The sequence below is a fragment of the Callorhinus ursinus genome, unplaced genomic scaffold (assembly GCF_003265705.2).
Source record: "Callorhinus ursinus isolate GAN/ISIS: 27379988/994484 unplaced genomic scaffold, GSC_fseal_2.0 scaffold52, whole genome shotgun sequence".
Lineage (NCBI taxonomy): Eukaryota > Metazoa > Chordata > Mammalia > Carnivora > Otariidae > Callorhinus > Callorhinus ursinus.
This window is the reverse complement of record NW_027397114.1, coordinates 4,319,767-4,337,668: the sequence shown is the minus strand read 5'-3', so window position 1 is coordinate 4,337,668 and position 17,902 is coordinate 4,319,767. Positions and strand designations below refer to the sequence as shown.

Here is a 17,902-nt window from a genome sequence, read left to right as displayed (position 1 = left end):
TTTGATGTTAGTCTGCCTCTGGTCCCGTGATTTCTGTAGGTCTGGGATTTTTCCAGCTCCTTTCATCTGTCAACTTTTGTTTTTCCCATCTTACTTGGTCCTCTCCTTTCAGCATGTCAGCTTTCGCTCCTTGACTGTTTGTCCTACCTGCCTGTCCAGCATATGGTGCCATTCTCTCATCTCTGCATTTTCTGTTCTGCCTCCAGCATTTGCTGTGGTAGTATTTTGTCCCATTATTCTATCAGAGGGCCTGCAAAGCATTCTACAAGACCTCTTAACTGTAAGGTGTGTGCGTCTGCTGAAAAACTCAGTGCTTGAGGGCATTTTGTCTTCTCTAGGTTCAAGTACAGGAAGACTCAGGTGACTTGGAAGTGGAGAATGAAGCAAAAGATAATTTTCTATTCCAAAAGAAGCCAGTTTGGGTGGATGAAGAAGATGAAGATGATGAAATGTAGGTTGCCTAATTTTTCTTTCAGAAACCCTTTGGTTACTTAAAAAGTTATTTTGTAAGTTTTAAAGAAGTTCTCTTTAGAAATACGTGATTACATGAAGATTTAAAAAATACTGTAAAGCAGAAGAAAGAAAGTCATTCATAAACCCACCACCGAGGGAGAACTGCTGTTAACATGTTGGCATTCTTCTCTCCTGCCCTCTTCTCTTGCGTGCGGTATCAAATAGCAAAGAAAGCATAGTGTTTGGTGTCACATTTGAGTTTGCCTTTTAATTTGGCCAGTTCCTAAGTGACCAAGGGCAAGTTTGGAACCTGCCTTTTCTCTTTCGAATGGAGGTAATAATAGTAATATCAGAAGGCTCTTGAGATTAAGTGAAATAATGTATGTGGAGCTCTTAGCATAATGTCTGAAACTGAGAAAAGTCTAGAAAAAAGGCTAGCACACTCAATATTATATGTGTAAGAGATGAGAATGTATTGTCTTGCAAGCATTTATCTCCACTTAAAAATAAAAATCTCTATAAACGTTTTTAAATGGATGTACTATAGTCTACTATGTAAATTAACTATAATTTGCATAGGCCTCATTAGATAGGTTTTCCTGTTTTTCCCTTTGATAAGTTGATATGGAGACATATTTTTCTGCATAAACCTTTTTTCCTTTCTAATTATTTCTGTAAGAAAGATTTTCTGTGGTAGAATTACTTAATCAAAGGGCATAGGCATGTGTAAGATTCTTGATAAAAACTGCCAGACTGACCAGGAGGTTCTCCCAGTTTACCTTTCCAATTGAAAGGTGTCCATATCACTCCATTCTTAGAAACAATGCTTTATCTTTTTTTCAGGCTTTGTCAGTTTAATGGGTGGGAAATAACTACTTAATTGGTGTGATTTTTGTCATTACTCATTGGTATTTTTTCAGAGCATTCTCTATTACGTGTTTATTTTTTTAAAAAAATTCATGTGTATTTGATATTCCGTACCTTACAAATCTTGACTTATATTTGATTAAATGTGTTCTTAAATTTTTAAAGGCAACACCTAGCTACGACGAATCTTTTAAAGTCATTTAAAGCATGCGGTTTTGTTTTTAATAGGGTTGACATGATGAGCAACCGGTTTCGGAAAGATATGATGAAAAATGCCAGTGAAGGTAAACTTTCAAAACACAAGCTTCAAAAGAGACTTAAGGAAGAGTAAGTGTCCTTTTCCATGTGATTTACCAAGCTGTAACTTACAGTCAGTGGTTTATTTAGAGTCACTGAGTCTTTGGCTAAAACAGTTTCTTAGGTAGTGAGATTTCCATTTTGAAGTAGTAAGGGTGTTGCTACTAGAAGAAATGGTGTCAGTTTTAGTATTTTGGAGGGAGAGGGAATACAAGTACAAAAAAATTTTGGAAAATCTGGTAATCCTACCACCCACACATAATTCGTGATGATATTGCTTTCTTGCTTGTTTATTTGTATATGGTAAACCATTTCTTTTCCATAGCTTCTAGGCCCTTTTAGTTGAATAGAGCTGGGAAATGTATGTATATTTTAAAATAATGACTTCATGGAGTGCCTGGGTGGCTCAGTCGTTATATATATCACCTTTATTCATCAGTCGATGGACACTTGGGCTCTTTGCATCGTTTGGCTGTTGATGGTAATGTTGCTGTAAATAACATCAGCATGCATGTACCCCTTCAAATCTGTATTTTTGTATACTTTGGGTAGCAGTACAATTGCTGGGTCGTAGGGTAGCTCTATTTTTAACTTTTTGAGGACCCTCCATACTGTTTTCCAGAGTGGCTGCACCAGTTTGCATTCCCACCAACAGTGTAGGAGGGTTCCCCTTTCTCCGCATCCTTGTCAGTGTTTGTTGTTTCCTGTGTTGTTAATTTTGGCTGTTCTGACAGGTGTGAGATGGCATCTCATCATGGTTTTCATTTGTATTTTCCTGGTAATGGGTGATGTTGAGCACTTTTTCATCTGTATTGGCTAGTTCAGAGGCCTTGTATCCTGTTTCTGTCATGTGTGTCGTTTCTGTGTCTTTCTGTTGACTGATTTTTGTTCTGGTTATGGTTCAAGTTTTTCTGCTCCTCTGCATGTCTAGAAATTTTGATTGGATTTTGGGGCAATGTGAATATTAAGTTGGTCAATGTCTGGATTTTGATTTTTGCTTCTAATGAGTGTTGAATGAGTGAATATTGAATGAGTGAGTACTTTTAATGAGTTTGTCTTGGCAGGCGATTGATTGGCTTAGAGATTAGTTTGATCCTTTCAGGATTTTTCTTAGTTCTGTTGTAGAGTAGCTTTTGCTGTAGGCTGGTTTAGCCCCATTTCTAAGATATGCCCTTTTTGCCATCTCTACTGAATGCTCTGAGTTTTCAATAAGGACCTCATGGAGTTTCATCCTCTGAATGTGCAGCTTAGTATTCAGCAAAAATGTCTGTGGACCCCAGTGCAGATTTTTGGAGCTTTTTTAAGTAGGCTCCACGCCCAGCATGGAGCCCAGCATGGGACTTGAACTCACGACCCTGAGCCAAGCCGAGGGACGCCTCGGTGGCTCAGTCAGTTGGGCGTCTGCTTTTGACTCAGGTCGTGATCTTGGGGTCCTGGGATCGAGCCCTGTGTTAGGCTCTCTGCTTGGTGGGGAGTCTGCTTCTCCCTCTCCCTCTGTGCTCTCTCTCTCTCTCTCTCTCTCTCTCTCTCAAATAAATAAATAAAATCTTAAAAAAAAAAGCTGAGCCAAGATCAAGAGTCGGATGTTTAACTGACTGAGCCACCCAGGTGCCCCCCCCATTTTTTTAAAATTTATTTTTATTTTTTATTCATTTATATTTTAATAAGGCAAATCCTTTCTTAAATTTTTTTATTTTTAAGTAGGCTATACACCCAGCATGGAGCCATAATGTGGGGCTTGAACTCACAACCGTGAAATCAAGAGTCAGTCATCCAACCAACTGAGCCACCCAGGCCCACCTGGAGCTCTTTTTCTCTTCTTTTGTTCACTGCCCCTTAAATTCCAGTTGTCTCAGCCTCTTTTAGGTGTGACTTTTTCTCATTAGTTCTGTGCCAGGGTCTCAAAAAATTGCCTTCAGGGGAAAATCCTGGGATGACAGCGCTCACCTTGTTATTTCCTTTCTCTCAGGGATCGCAATCTTATGTTGTTTATTGTCCAATTTTTGGAAACAGTTTCATGTATTTTGTCTAGTTTTCTAGTTGTTTATGGCCAGTGGGCTGAGTTTGGTGGCTTTGTACTTCTGTATTAAACAATTAGAATGACACCCTGCACTCTTCCAGAAACTAGCCCTTCAGAATATGCTTCTCATGCTTCTTGTAAAGCTTACTTTTTCCAGAGTGAAATGCTCCAATTTTATTCAAAGGATGTGTGACTGTGTTTTGTATATTCTTACCAACCTGGTCGTTTTCTTTCGGATGTGCAGTAAAACACTGTGTGCTCTAGTACTGTAGCATTGGTTTATAACCACAGAGTTCTTTACTTAGTCCCAAGATCTGAGATGTGTTGATATGAACAAATAAGCAGACGTGTAACTAGACAAAAATAATTAACAAATATGTATCCAGATGTCCTATATCCAAGACTAGTTGAAACGGTTAGAGGTTCACAAAAGTTTCCCATTTAGGCGAGTCGGGACTATTCTGTGTGTGTAGTCCTTCTGTTCTTAAACATAATAATTTCTTTGGCAGAGATTGTTTGCATACATGCCCTCAAGGGTGAGCTAATCTAATCTTGTAAGCTTGGTGAGCATTTATTAACACAAAATTTCATTTTTGTATTTTGTTTAGATTCCAGCATGCCATGGGGGGAGTACCTGCCTGGGCAGAGACTAATAAGCGGAAAACATCTTCAGATGGTGAGTATTGGTATCTCTGTTTAAGTTAGTAAATAAATCTCTGTTTCTGTTCTGTGAGATTTCTCGTTAAAACCTGGTGTTTCAAATATGTCTTTTTTTTTTTATTTCTCCTTTAAATGTTTGGTTTCGAAGTCTACCAGTTCTGTGAGGGAAGCTCTTTTACAATAGTGTAAGATTGACCTAATAGCATGTGTTGTCTGTTGTATGGACAGTAAGGGATGAATTTTACGATGTTTGATTCTCAACAGAACTGTGTTGCGTTATGGCATGGAATTAAGGAAAAATAACTATTCTTCTTCATTCAGAATCCCTTCTGAAGACATTGGCAGCTAATCCAGCTGTCTACTAGGAAATGGGATATCTTGGGAGCACATGTCTGGTCAGGCCCAGATGATCACTCACTTTGTAAACACCTATTTTTCACCTCCAGGTTTTAAGTTTGGCTTGTACCATAACTGCTTTATCCTTTTTAGATCCTTGAGTTTAGATATTATAAATGTGGATAGCTTACCAAGATCTGATTTGGGTGCTTGGAGTTACACATTTTAGACTTGGAATTGACTTTTGAAGTCCTTTAGAGAGTCTGGAGTATAGGAGTCTATCTTCCCACATGATGCAGTAGCTCTCCTTAGCATCCTTGATTTTTGATGAGCCTCTGTTCTGTTACCTCCACCACCTTTCCCTCCCTTCTCCCCGCCCCTGTTAGTCCAGGCCTTATGGTATTCAGGTACAGGGAGTCCATATAAAGAACCGGTTGTTTTCTGTAATTCTGTTAGAAAACTCAATCTGTTACTAAGTCAAAATTCTGTTCTGGTTTCCAGCCAGATACTTTTAGAGGTTAAAGGAATCTTTGTGGTATAGCCTGAATTTATCCACTGCAAGAATCTTTTCTGCAACATCTGTTAGATGGTAATTTAGCCTCTGCTTAAACATGTCAAATAATGCTGTACTCTTTACTGTTCTTCCTTCTTCTCTTTTCTTTAAGAACTAATTATTATAATTTTTTCCAATTTTGAAATTTACCTCCCAACATTCCGTAGTCCTACCTTTAAAAAGTATACAGTTAAAAAAAAAAGTATACAGTTTATTTTACCTCTTGTTTCCTGTAAAACTCTGTTGTTGAAGAAATGTCTTTCCAAGTTTGGTTTTTAACAAGTTTAACATCCCTTATCTTTTAACCTTTTCTTACATTATATGATTTTAATTTTTTTTTTTTTTAAAGATTTTATTTATTTATTCATGAGAGACAGAGGGAGAGAGAGAGAGAAGCAGAGGGAGAAGCAGGCTCCCAAGGAGCAGGGAGCCCGATGCGGGGCTCGATCCCAGGACCCCGGGATCATGACCTGAGCCGAAGGCAGACGCCCAACCATCTGAGCCACCCAGGCGCCCTATATGATTTTAATTTTTATTTATTTTTTTTAAAAATTGTCTTTAAAGATTTTATTTATTTGACAGAGAGAGACAAAGTGAGAGAGGGAGCACAAGCAGGGGGAGCGGGAGAGGGAGAAGCAGGCTTCCCGCTGAGCAGGGAGCCCGATGCGGGGCTTGATCCCAGGACCCTGGGATCATGACCTGAGCCGAAGGCAGACGCTTAACGACTGAGCCACCCAGGCGCCCCCATTATGTGATTTTTACCTCCTTGGTTACCAGTTTGCCCTCCTCAATAAAATATAATTTTATTACCCATTTTAGAATGCTGCATTCGTAGTCTATTTTATTTTATTTATTTTTAAAGATTTTACTTATTTAAGAGAGAGATGAGCAGGGGGAGAGGGGGACAGAGGCAGAGGGAGGAGCAGACTCCCCGCTGAGCAGGGAGCCGGAGACATGGGCTTGATCTCAGGACCCTGGGACCATGACCTGAGCGGATGGTAGACACTTAACTGACTGAGCCACCCAGGCGCCCCTTCATAGAACATTTGGATCCATGTAATTATAGGTAAGGTTATGCTAGCTGTTGAAACAGAAAACCTTCCAGGTCCCAGTGGATTAATCCAATAGAAGTTGTTTTTTTCAAGCATATGAAATTGTGGTGGTGAGAAGGAGATGGTATGCTTTAGGGACCCAAGAGATTCTGCCAGCTTCATGCTGGGTTTTTCAAAGTTGCCCGAGAGGTTGACATGGCAGCTTATGGGGAAGAGTGAGCAGCTCACCCAAAAGAGGCTTTTTACTGGCCTGTGCTGGGAGTGGTACGTGGTACTCTGACTTAGATTTTATTGGCCAGAGCTGAGTCACAAGGCTACACTAAATCATGGGCTCCCAGGAAATGCAGTTTGTCTTTGTATCCATGAGAAAAAAGAAATGGATTAAGTCACTCATTAGCTTGTCTGCTACCATTGGGATATCCTGGTCTACTACCTTCATTTTACAGGTGAGGGGAGTGAGGTTCAAAAAGATAAAAGTGACTTGTCCAAGATGTATTTCTTGGCACAGTGCTGACCAAACCCCCAGCCTCACAGTTGTCCCAACATGTTATTTATTTATTTATTTAAATTTTTTTATTTTTATGTTAATCACCATACATGACATCATTAGTTTTAGATGTAGTGTTCCATGATTCATTGTTTGTGCATGACACCCAGTGCTCCACGCAGCACGTGCCCCTCTTTAATACCCATCACCAGGCTAACCCATCCCCCTACCCTCCTCCCCTCTAGAAACCTCAGTTTGTTTCTCAGAGTCCATCGTCTCTCATGGTTCTTCTCCCCCTCCGATTTCCCCCCTTCATTCTTCCCCTCCTGCCATCTTCTTCTTTTTTTTTTTTTTTTAACATATATTGCATTATTTGTTTCAGAAGTACAGATCTGTGATTCAACAGTCCTGCACAATTCACAGAGCTCACCATAGCACATACCCTCCCCAATGTCTATCACCCAGCCACCCCATCCCTCCCACCCCCCACCACTCCAGCAACCCTCAGTTCCAACATGTTATTTTTATCGATAAATACTTCATTTAGTGTCTTTAAAAGAGAAGTACTCCCCGCTTTAAACATAATTATAATACAATCATTATAGGCCTTTGAAAATCAATAATAATTCCTTAATATGATGGATTGTTTTATTATTGCTGTTTTGTTCATTTATCCCCCCCCCCCCCAGTCCTTTTAGCTTGCTTTGTATTCTGCTTGGTCTTCACAGTGCTTTTGAATCTAGCTTGATGTCTTTTTGAAGTTTTGGAAATTCAGTGAAATTTCCAAAGTTCCAGTCTTCCTTTTCTTCTGGGACACCAGTTACATGTGCGTTCAATGTTTTATTTATTTTTTTAAATGTATTTTGTGTTCTTTTCTGCATTTTCTGTCCTTTTTGCTTTCTGTACTTCAGTCTGTATATTTTTTCTGATGCATTTTCCAGACCACTAATTGTCTCTCCAGCTAATTTTTGTAGGCTGTTAAAAATATCCACTGGGATTTTAATTTTAACTACTGTAATTTTCAGTTCTAGAATTTACATTTGGTTCTTTTTTTAATGGTCTAGTTCTTTGGTTCAATATCTGAATATTCATTATTCTTGACCGTATTAAACATAATACTTGAAAAGCTTATGTCTGAAAAACTCAGTTATTTAGATCTCCTGTGGAGACTATTATTCATTAGGTTTGCAATCAAGTTAGGTTATCTTGTAATTATTGGTCTAGTTATATTTCATTGAGTGCTGGACATTGTATATGAAAAATAGTGTTGCTTAACAAGAGGACAAGGATATCTTTCTCTGGAGAATTTGTACATTTGTTTCTGGGTAGTGGCTGGGTAAGGGGCACTAGCAGTCCCACAGCATCTTACTCCAGTGAGAGATTGTAAGGATTCAGAGCTGGGTTTCACTTCATGGAGGATTTTCTTAAAATTCTTTGATTTCACCCTTACTCCTTGGTGTAGCCTTTTGTGGCCCCAACCTGAAGCCTGGTGGTTTGCCAGACCCCCTTAAGAACCTTAGAGGGCTTTTAGTGCTGGTTTTTGCCCTCCTCTCCCTCCGAGTGTTTTAAAATTGTTGCTCAGCTTTTGGGCTCTCTTTACTAGAATCGTCAGGAGAAAAGCAGCCCTGTTAGCTCCCTTTGAAGTTCTGATACACAGTTTGCTGACCTTGATCCTTCAGTGCTAGTCCTTTTTCATGTGAGTTAAGCTAGATCTGCTGTCTCCCTTATTGCCAATTTTGCCATGATTATAAATTGTTCTTTTTAAATTAAATACTGCCTTTAACTTTATTTTTTTTTTTCATCCTGTTTTAGTCATTGTCTGTGAATGTCTGTCTTTCATTGCAGAGTCAGGCTTTTATTTTAACCATATATATTGGACTCTGTGTCATTTTCCCCGTCCCTTTCAAATTTGTTCTGTTTTTTTACCAGTTGCAGTTTAAATAAAGTGATCGAGATCGGAGGCTGGAATTGGGGGGGGTCAAAGTTTGAAATACAGACGTTTGGGGAAGGTAATGGCCATCTCCTTGATTCTAAAGCTCCACCTTGTGGGTCTGTTTGACTTAGATGAAAGTGAAGAGGACGAAGATGATTTGTTGCAAAGGACTGGGAATTTCATATCTACATCAGCCTCTCTTCCTAAAGGAATCTTAAAGGTGAGAGTCAGCAAAGTGGGGCCTCTCCAGCTGACCACCGCTGACACCCAATGTGCTTCCCGATTACAAATGTATGGGTTCATGTTCTCTGTGGGATTAAATGTGTTGCTGTCGCTTATTATTCTTCTGTAGAAACGGTCAAGAAGATTAAATTATATCCCCAGGGATCTTTTAGCAATTGTGTTTGATTTCTCCTTCTGCGTTTCTCTTCATTTCCACGGGCGCTAGCCTGGTTTATGCTGCCATCCTCTGTTACCTTGTGCACTGCAGTCACTTTGTGACTGGTCTCCCACTTCCACTCTACTCTTCCTATTCTTCGTTTAGTAGAAGCCAGGGAGGGGTCTTCTAAAAATAAAACATCAGGTCATGTCACTTTTCATAGCTTTTTGAAAACTTCGAATTCTTTATCACGGTCTATGCTGCTCTTCGTGATCTGGCATCTGCGTATGTCTGAAACTTCATCTCAGAAGTTTTCCCCTTATTTCCTGCCCAACTTCCCTAGGCCTTCTTTCTGTTTCTGGAACACGCCGAGTCCTTTCTTGCCTCAGAACTTTTGCTCTTCCCCCCTGCCCGTCTGTTCTTCAAGCACTGCTAATGGCCAACCCATTGGTACCCTTCTGCTCAGATGACACTTCGAAAGGTTCTTCCTGGTTGTCTTGTCTGACGTGGTCTGCACTAGTTAGACTGTATCTGACTTGTTCTTTGTGGTAATGAAGTGCCTGCCCAACACAGTTGGCTCCAGTTAAGTATCTGTTAAGTGACCAGATCTCTCTCTGACATAGATATTTTTCCCCATTATAAAATGGTAGCATGCTTTAGATGGGGGAGGGATCCCTATTATGGCAAATTACTATGAGACAGTGATTGTGTTTCTCCCCACCTTATGAAGATAGTTCACTCTGCTCTTCGTAGGGTAAATTCACCTTCACTGAAAATGCAGTTACCATAAAAATCTAACTTCATTTGTTATGAACAAAACATACACGTAGTACTCACTTTATTTTTCGTATAATTGAGTTTGTAATGCAGAGAGAACAACCTGTAAAAACCAAGAGATAACTGAAAATAGTCTAAATGCATGATGCATGAGGTCATCATTGCTTTAAACTAGGAGCCATGTATTCTGAGAGGAGAACATAGCTGTCCCTGCCAACCACAGAACCGTGGCATGTTACAGAGTGCCTCATATTTTGTGCCATGAATGCAAAGCTGCTACAGTAGCATTTTTAAGTAAAATACACCCTGGATGTCAGTTTTCTAACCTATATGGGTGTATCATGAGGAAATGACTGTATCCTGATGCTCCAAGACCTTAACGATTTCATTCCCTCGTTTAAAAGATGGTAAAAATGGATTATTGTCTAGTAAAATGATTTGCTAGTTGGTAGGAGAGCTGTGGTCTTCCCGTTACCATTCCGATGTCCTCCTCAGCATAAGCTATGTTAAAATGCTTTATGCTTTAAGGAAAAGAATGGTGGGGTGCCTGAGTGGCTCAGTCCTTACGCGTCTGCCTTTGGCTCAGATCATGATCCCAGGGTCCTGGGATCGAGCCCCACATCGGGCTCCCTGCTCAGCAAGGAGCCTGCTTCTCCCTCTGTCTGCGGCTCCTCCTGCTTGTACTCCCTCTCTTTCTGTCCAATAAATAAATAAATAAAATCTTAAAAAAAAGAATGTTAACCCATTTGAATTGATACAATTCTCGCTTTCTTTTTCCACAGCTGAAGAATTGTCTCCCTGCTAACGCGGAACGTCCTACTACTGCGCGGATCTCGTCTGTGCACTTCCATCCCCGTGCGCAGGTCGTGATGGTCGCCGCGCTGGATAACGCGGTGTCGCTGTTTCAGGTGTGCATTTTTAAATGGAAACTTGGGAGTGAGAAGTATTTACTCCCAGGACATAGAGTTTATGGAAATACCTAAAAGGAATGTTTTGCTTTTCCTTATAGGTTGATGGAAAAACAAATCCTAAAATCCAGAGCATCTATTTGGAAAAGTTTCCAATCTTTAAGGCCTGTTTTAGTGCTACTGGAGAAGAGGTTTTAGCCACGAGCATCCACAGCAAGGTTCTTTATGTCTATGATATGCTGGCTGGAAAGTTAATTCCTGTGCATCAAGTGAGAGGTAAGGTTTCGCTGATCACCCCTCTTCCCTGCCAACCCCACGGCTGAGTTCATTTAACAGTATCTACAACCACTTTCCCCCCATGGGATTCTTAAGAATGTCTTTAGTTTTAGTATTGGGAAAATGTCATTGTGTTGAGATAATGCGTTTGAATGAAAGTAGTGAACTTTTTATTGAGCACTTCTGGGAACATTGGAATTTGGGAATCTGTATCTCCCAGAGCAGAAAAGCAGTTGCAAATGCTTGGCTGTAAATTTAGCAGTGGATGCAGTAGAGAGAGCCTGGGACCTAGAAGACCTGAGTCCCAAGTCCTCAGACAAAGTATTGCACCTCTCTGGTCTTCAGGAAATTTGGATTCTGTCTTGTCCTTCTAGTGTCTGTTACAGTAGATTTTTGGTTTACATTTAAAGGAAATAAAGCACTGCTTTTGGAGATTGTAATGTATTTTAAAGACTACTTAAGAAAATCTTTATTTGAAAATTTATCTTCCTCTGCTTTCCCCGTTCTTCCCTTGCATTCCCCGCCCCACATCACCACATAATCCATTGACACCTTCACGAACCCTCTGTGAACCAAAGCCCTTGTGGTGAGGTTGGCTGGGTTAGCATTATGCGTCTTGGGAGGGGGTGTTGACAATGCTGTGGCTCCCTGGCAGTCTTCCTGTTAAACCAGATATATGTTTGGGGCTGTAAAGGACAGGGGTAGCTCTGTACAGCCTTTTTTCTACTAATGGTTCAAAGTGAACAAGGCCAACTTCAGAAACATTTATGGTGTTTATCTTCAGTGTTTCCAGTCTTCTGTTTCCCATGTTTCCTGACACCTTTGGTGGTCCTTTCCAAGTAGATTCTTAGTTTAAGCATGCTTTAAACCGGTGCTTTTCCGACATTAATGTGCATAGAAACCACTTGGGGATCTGGCTGAAGTGCAGATTGTTATTCTGTAGGTCTGAGGTGGGCCTGATTCTGCATTTCTAACAAGCTCTTGGGTGATGCTGATGTTGCTGGTCCATGGACCTCATTTTGAGTTGAAAAGCCTTAAATAGTTTCCCCATATTGAAGCAGAAAATGTAGTTAACTATTTTCACATACTATTCTACTAATGAAAAGGAGAGGGCTTTTGTCTGCCCTTGCCTTGCATCCTCTTGGGAAAAGCCCGGGGTTGGCCAAGATACAGTTAGGGATGTTTACCGTGGATCTGTGGGTATGCAGGAGTGTGCATCTGATCACCAGCTTCTTCCAGGACGTGGCATTTATCTTTCCCTCTCAGTGTTTCCCCTTTTCCTCTTTCCTCAATGAGCATCGCTTGGCAGTAATGATAATGATAAATGTGTTTCTTTTTGTGGGGTTGGTTGTTGAACACTATTTTCAGTCTCAGTATAGAACACTATAAATAACTCAGAATTAATTAAGGACATTAGAATTAGAGGGAAGAATCACTGGTTAGAATATGCAAACTTCTACATTTGCAAACTCTTTGTCTTAAATGTAAGTTCGAAAAATGGAGGAGTACAGAATTGATGCATTCTGAAGAATTCTGATTTGATGGTTGGTTCCGTTAACCCAGTGGGGTTCATAACAGGGTCCACAGATTCTCAACGTTCTCTGGTAGAATTTAGAGGCTTGTGAAGTCAGATGGGAAAAACATTACATTTTTATTTTCACTAACCTGTAACTTAAGGTTAGCATTTCCTTCGGTTATAAAAGTTTTGAACAACCACTGTTTTGAGAAGAGGACCATACGCTCCCCCAGACTGACACACAAAAAGTTTGAGAACCCCAGATTACTAGTTGAGACTCCAGAAGCAGTTTTCTGCTGCATCATTTAGAAGGACAATTCTTCAGAGAGATATCTTGTTCTAGGTAAACGCGTAAGGAATTTGACCGTTTGGGAATTAAGTGAGTTGGTCAGGCAGCCATTTGGATTATAGGCGTTATGGTGTGGTGATATCTGAGCTGCAGCTTTCTCTTTATAGCTATAAAGTTGAGGGTCCTAAATATTAAAAGAGATCATTTTTAATTTTTTGATTTTTTTTTTAGTTTTATTTTTCTAGTTTTAATTTTAATTCCACTTAGCATACAGTGTTCTGTTGGTTTCAGGTGTACAGTGGAGTGATTCAGCAATTCCATACATCACCCAGTGCTCATCACAAATGCCTTCCTTCATCCCCATCACCTTGTTCAGCCTTCCCCCAACCCCTCGACTCCCCTTCCCTTTGGTCACCATCAGTTTGTTCAAAAGAGATAATTTTTTAAAAGCTCCTAACTTAGCACCCCATGGCACTTAGCGGGAACTGCCGCCGTCGTTAGGAGCAGCGTATGGTCTATCCCATCACAGCAAGTCCTTCCATCTTAGGGAATTTGGCACTATTGTAATTAAATTGGCCATTCTTTTTCTTATCACTTGTTCTTTAGTTGACCTAAAAATCTCATTAACAGATCAAAAAAAAATAAAATAAAAAATAAAAAAATAAAAATCTCATTCACAGACCTACAAAAAGATTTATATCTGACGTCTTTAAAGTATCTTCTTTCTCAAGGTCATATAAAGTTTATCTGGTTCCTATTTTGGAAGGTTCAGCGTATCAATACGTATGACTGGTATTCTGTTAAGTTTTGGATGAAAATACAGTTATCTTTCTTATTTTTTCATTTAATTCCTAAATCAACTACCTGCGCTTATTTGCTGCAAGTCTGGTATTTCCTCCTGGAAGACATTCCTCGCTCCTGAATGCTCTCAGAACAGCAGGCTCACTCAGGCTACAAGCGTGCAGTCTCTGGCCCCTGCGGCCGGAGAGCAGGTGCTGTGTAATGAGCCCTCTGGCACTTTGCCTCTGTTGCTGCCACACCGGGTCCATCTCTGCACAGTGTGAGGGGACTTTGTTCCCTGTTGCTCTGACGATACGTGATGCATTCCGAACCATCCATGGCTGTGGGGTCCCCAGCTGTAGGCCTTTCAGTTCTCCCTTGCATTCCTTCTGTCCAGTCCTGTGTCAGTAGGATTAGGTCTGGGGAGTTTCCAGCTGCAGCCCCACACTGCTAGAACTGGCCTCCCTTCCCTGCTTCCTCATGTGATGGGCTTTTTCTTATGCTTGGAGCCGTTTCTGTATACTGTAGTTAGTGTGTAAGGTTTGCCAAAAATGGGGGATGAACCTACAGGAGTAGGTTCAGAGTGAAGGAATAAACCCCAGTAACTGGAAACATGTGTCTGGATTGATTTCCATCAAGTGACCTAGGGTATAGTCTCTGGCGGCAGCACTAGAGTGGGAGGGAGGCCCAGTTTGTAGGATTGTGAGCCATCTAGACAAAAACTGTTCATAGGATGGAGGTGGTCTGTGGGAGCCTTAGACAGCATTTTCCTGTAGGGGAATGAGGACTCCTCACTAGAGTTTTCTACATTTATTTATTCTGATGAATGTTTTAAGTTAGCAACTTAAACATTTTTTGAAATAATTCTTTTTTTGACCAAGCTGTACCTTCACATGGTGCAAAAATCCAATACATACAAAAGGGTAAAGAGGGAGAAGTCTACTCTGCTCCGTCTCCTTGGCCACCTGCTTCCCTTCCCTAGAGTTAGCCGGTGGTACCTATCCTATATGTGTCCTTTGTATTAGGCAGTTTTTAATGAGTAAGTTTGCTCACTAAGCTGTCTTGATGGAAGGAATTTTCTACATGGTTAGTATGAGCCTTTTGGGCATGGCAAAGGAACATGTCCTTTTGTAAATAAGTAAATTGACTCTCTGGTTTATATTCTTCGCTCATGTGATTAGGTTAGACGAGTCACATTTTGGGAAGCTAATCAACTCTTGAATACGCTGACACTTTGTGGATTTCTTTTCTTTTCTTTTTTTTTTCCTTTTTGGATCCACAAAGTTAAGACTGTAGACTCCTTCATCATGGGATGTTTAGTAGGTGGCCAGCAACTAGTTTCTTTCTTTCTTTTTTTTTTTTTTTAAAGATTTTATTTATTTATTTGTCAGAGAGAGAATGAGCACAAGCAGGGGGAGCGGCAGACAGAGGGAGAAGCAGGCTTCCCGCGGAGCAGGGAGCCCGATGCGGGACTTGATCCCAGGGCCCTGGGACCATGACCTGAGCCGAAGGCAGACGCTTAACGACTGAGCCACCCAGGCGTACCCAGCAACTAGTTTCTACATGTTTCTGTGTTTTAGCTGTTTCTGATGGCCGTGTATTTCCCTCCTGGTAATGAACTTTGTGACAAAGAAGTATAATTTATCCTTTTAGTTGATTACAGATGTACCGTTTACGTTTGGGAAACTAGTTGATAGGTTTACTCTTTGGAGAGCTGAGTCTCTGGCTGCAGTTCAGATGGTGAATGTTAACCAAGACAGAGAAGAAAAGGAAGCACTTGGTAATGACCTTATATTTGGGTCATACTCAGTGATGCATGGGGTCAGACTTAATTCAGAATCTGAGCCTACTTTTGGTTTAGTTTGAGGCACTTAGATATTTTAAAAGAAATTCTCAATTGTGTTGATAACGTTATTATTGAAAATCGTATTAATCCTTATTGATTTGTCTCCTCTCTCAGGTTTGAAAGAGAAGATAGTGAGGAGCTTTGAAGTGTCTCCAGATGGGTCCTTCTTGCTGATAAATGGTGTTGCTGGATATCTTCATTTGCTGTCAATGAAGGTGAACCATTATTAGTGGTTGCTTGTTTTTTTAGGATGAGACGTTAGTGTAGGGTAGTCTTGAACCATAACTCTAGGTGTCCTGAAATCCGCCCTGTAAGCGGGGGGACACAGTGGGACCTGGGGAGAACTTGAGTATAGGGACAAAGTTGAGTAGGTGCTACAAAACAGAACTAGATTGTTTTTATTCCCAGTGTGATTCTTCCATGCACCTCCTAACAATTTGATAAGTAATATTGGTTATTCTTTCAGACTAAAGAACTGATTGGTAGTATGAAAATTAATGGAAGGGTTGCAGCATCCACGTTCTCTTCAGATAGTAAGAAAGTGTACGCCTCTTCAGGTAGGTTAATGACATGATCATCTAAAGCTTTTTAAAAGCTTTGGATGTGGGGGCGCCTGGGTGGCTCAGTCGTTAAGTGTCTGCCTTCGGCTCAGGTCATGATCCCAGGTCCTGGGATCGAGCCTCGCATCGGGCTCCCTGCTCAGCGGGAAGCCTGCTTCTCCCTCTCCCACTGCCCCCGCTTGTGTTCCCTCTTTTGCTGTGTCTGTCAAATAAATAAATAAAATCTTAAAAAAAAATAAAAGCTTTGGATGTGTTTACATTTCAGATTTAACCAAAGACAATGTTTGATTTTAGACTTTTTTTGTGTTAGAAAGTCATTTTTATTTTTAGATTTTGTTATTGCCATTTGTCTTCTTATTTACTAACTAGTAATAGTTATTAACTATTTTAGTAAATATTATTTATTATTAATATTATTTATAAAAATAATAAATATTTACTAACTAGTAATAGTTACCATTTAACATTTACTAACTAGTAAATAGTAACCATTTAACCATGTTACCATGTTTGGGGAAAATATGGGAAGAAAATGCTTATTTAAAAGATGATTCATTCTCAGACTTTCTTTTGAAAACTACTTGGAATCATCACCCTTTTCTTTTAGCAGTACATTTTCACTTGGATGATGTTTTAAATGTTCTTCATCATTGACTGAAAACGATTCAAGTTTCACCCTCTGACATTCCTGTGGTGCGATTGACCAGCTATCACCATTGACAGTCTCTAATCCGGCACTTTTCTGCTCTTCTGCCTTTCTGATTGTCCTGTGCCTTCTTGGGCTCTGAGTCCCTTTCCTATAGGATCTTGGGGCCATCATAATCTCAGTGTAGCTCATGATGCTTGGTATTGGGAGGCAGCAAAGTAGTTCTGCCTGTGAGTACTATTCTCCAGTCTCCGTGGGGCTCTTCTTAAGCAGGATTTTTGCTCTACCTCAGCTAGCAGCACTTGATGATACAGTGTTAGGTTATTTTGCTTTTGTTTTGAGCATTAATTGACATGTAACATATTAGGTGTACAACATAATGATTCAATATTTGTGTGTATTACAAAATGATCACAATAAGTCTACTTATTATCTGTCACTACACATAGTTACAGTTTCTTGTGATGAGAACTTTTAAGATCTACTCTCTTAGCAACTTTCAAATGTGCACTACTGTATTACTGGCTGTGGTCACCATATTGTACATTGTCTCCATGACTTATTTCATAACTGGATTAAAAAATTGTGTTATTTATTTATTTATTTTAGAGAGTGCACGAATTGGGGGGAGGGGCAGAGGGAGAGAGAAAGAGGGGAAGCAGACTCCCTGCTGAGCAGGGAGCCCGATGTGGGGCTTAATCCCAGGACCCTGAGATCATGACCTGAGCCAAAACCAAGAGTCGGACACTTAGCTGGTTCAGAGCAATGTTCCTCATGAAATGGCCTTTGGATCCTGGGAGGGTCAGAGTAGGAGAAAAGAGATGGAGGGTCAGAGATACTAAAATTTGGTATATGAATTGGATGCAGATGTAAAATATTTACAAATTTGATCATTACTGTGGAGGTCTTATTTTCCATAATAAAGGTCCTAAAAGCATAGGGAAGAGTAGTCCATAGTCTGGCTTTGGTAACATCTAGATGACCTTCCTGCCATTGATCCCTTTTCTTCCCATTTTAGTCTGTTGCTAGTTGGGCTAATCTTTAAATGCCTTCCTTTATTGTAACATTGCTGTACAGACAAATGCAAAGATTTTCAAATTTGACCCTGTTCAGTTTTTTCAAATATATTTTACTACTACCTAATCTAAACCCTTATGCCAGCCTGGGAAATCTTCTTTGTCAAGGAAATAGTTGAAATAGTGAGATCAATTGAGTTCTTATTGGGAGGATAAAAATAGAGAAAAGTGAACTTTAGGGGCACCTGGGT

At 40.2% G+C, this 17,902-nt stretch overlaps 1 protein-coding gene across 1 annotated transcript in view; it reads left to right on the top strand.

Annotated features, from left to right (window-relative positions):
• The window catches only part of UTP18 (UTP18 small subunit processome component), a 40,718-nt gene that overhangs the window by 1,822 nt on the left and 20,994 nt on the right, over positions 1 to 17,902 (top strand). The window contains exons 2-9 of the mRNA XM_025859442.2: positions 339 to 451; positions 1,549 to 1,647; positions 4,246 to 4,313; positions 8,790 to 8,878; positions 10,597 to 10,722; positions 10,824 to 10,998; positions 15,544 to 15,644; positions 15,896 to 15,986. Of these exons, the coding sequence (XP_025715227.1) occupies positions 339 to 451; positions 1,549 to 1,647; positions 4,246 to 4,313; positions 8,790 to 8,878; positions 10,597 to 10,722; positions 10,824 to 10,998; positions 15,544 to 15,644; positions 15,896 to 15,986 (862 nt within the window). The remainder of the gene's footprint in view (positions 1 to 338; positions 452 to 1,548; positions 1,648 to 4,245; positions 4,314 to 8,789; positions 8,879 to 10,596; positions 10,723 to 10,823; positions 10,999 to 15,543; positions 15,645 to 15,895; positions 15,987 to 17,902) is intronic.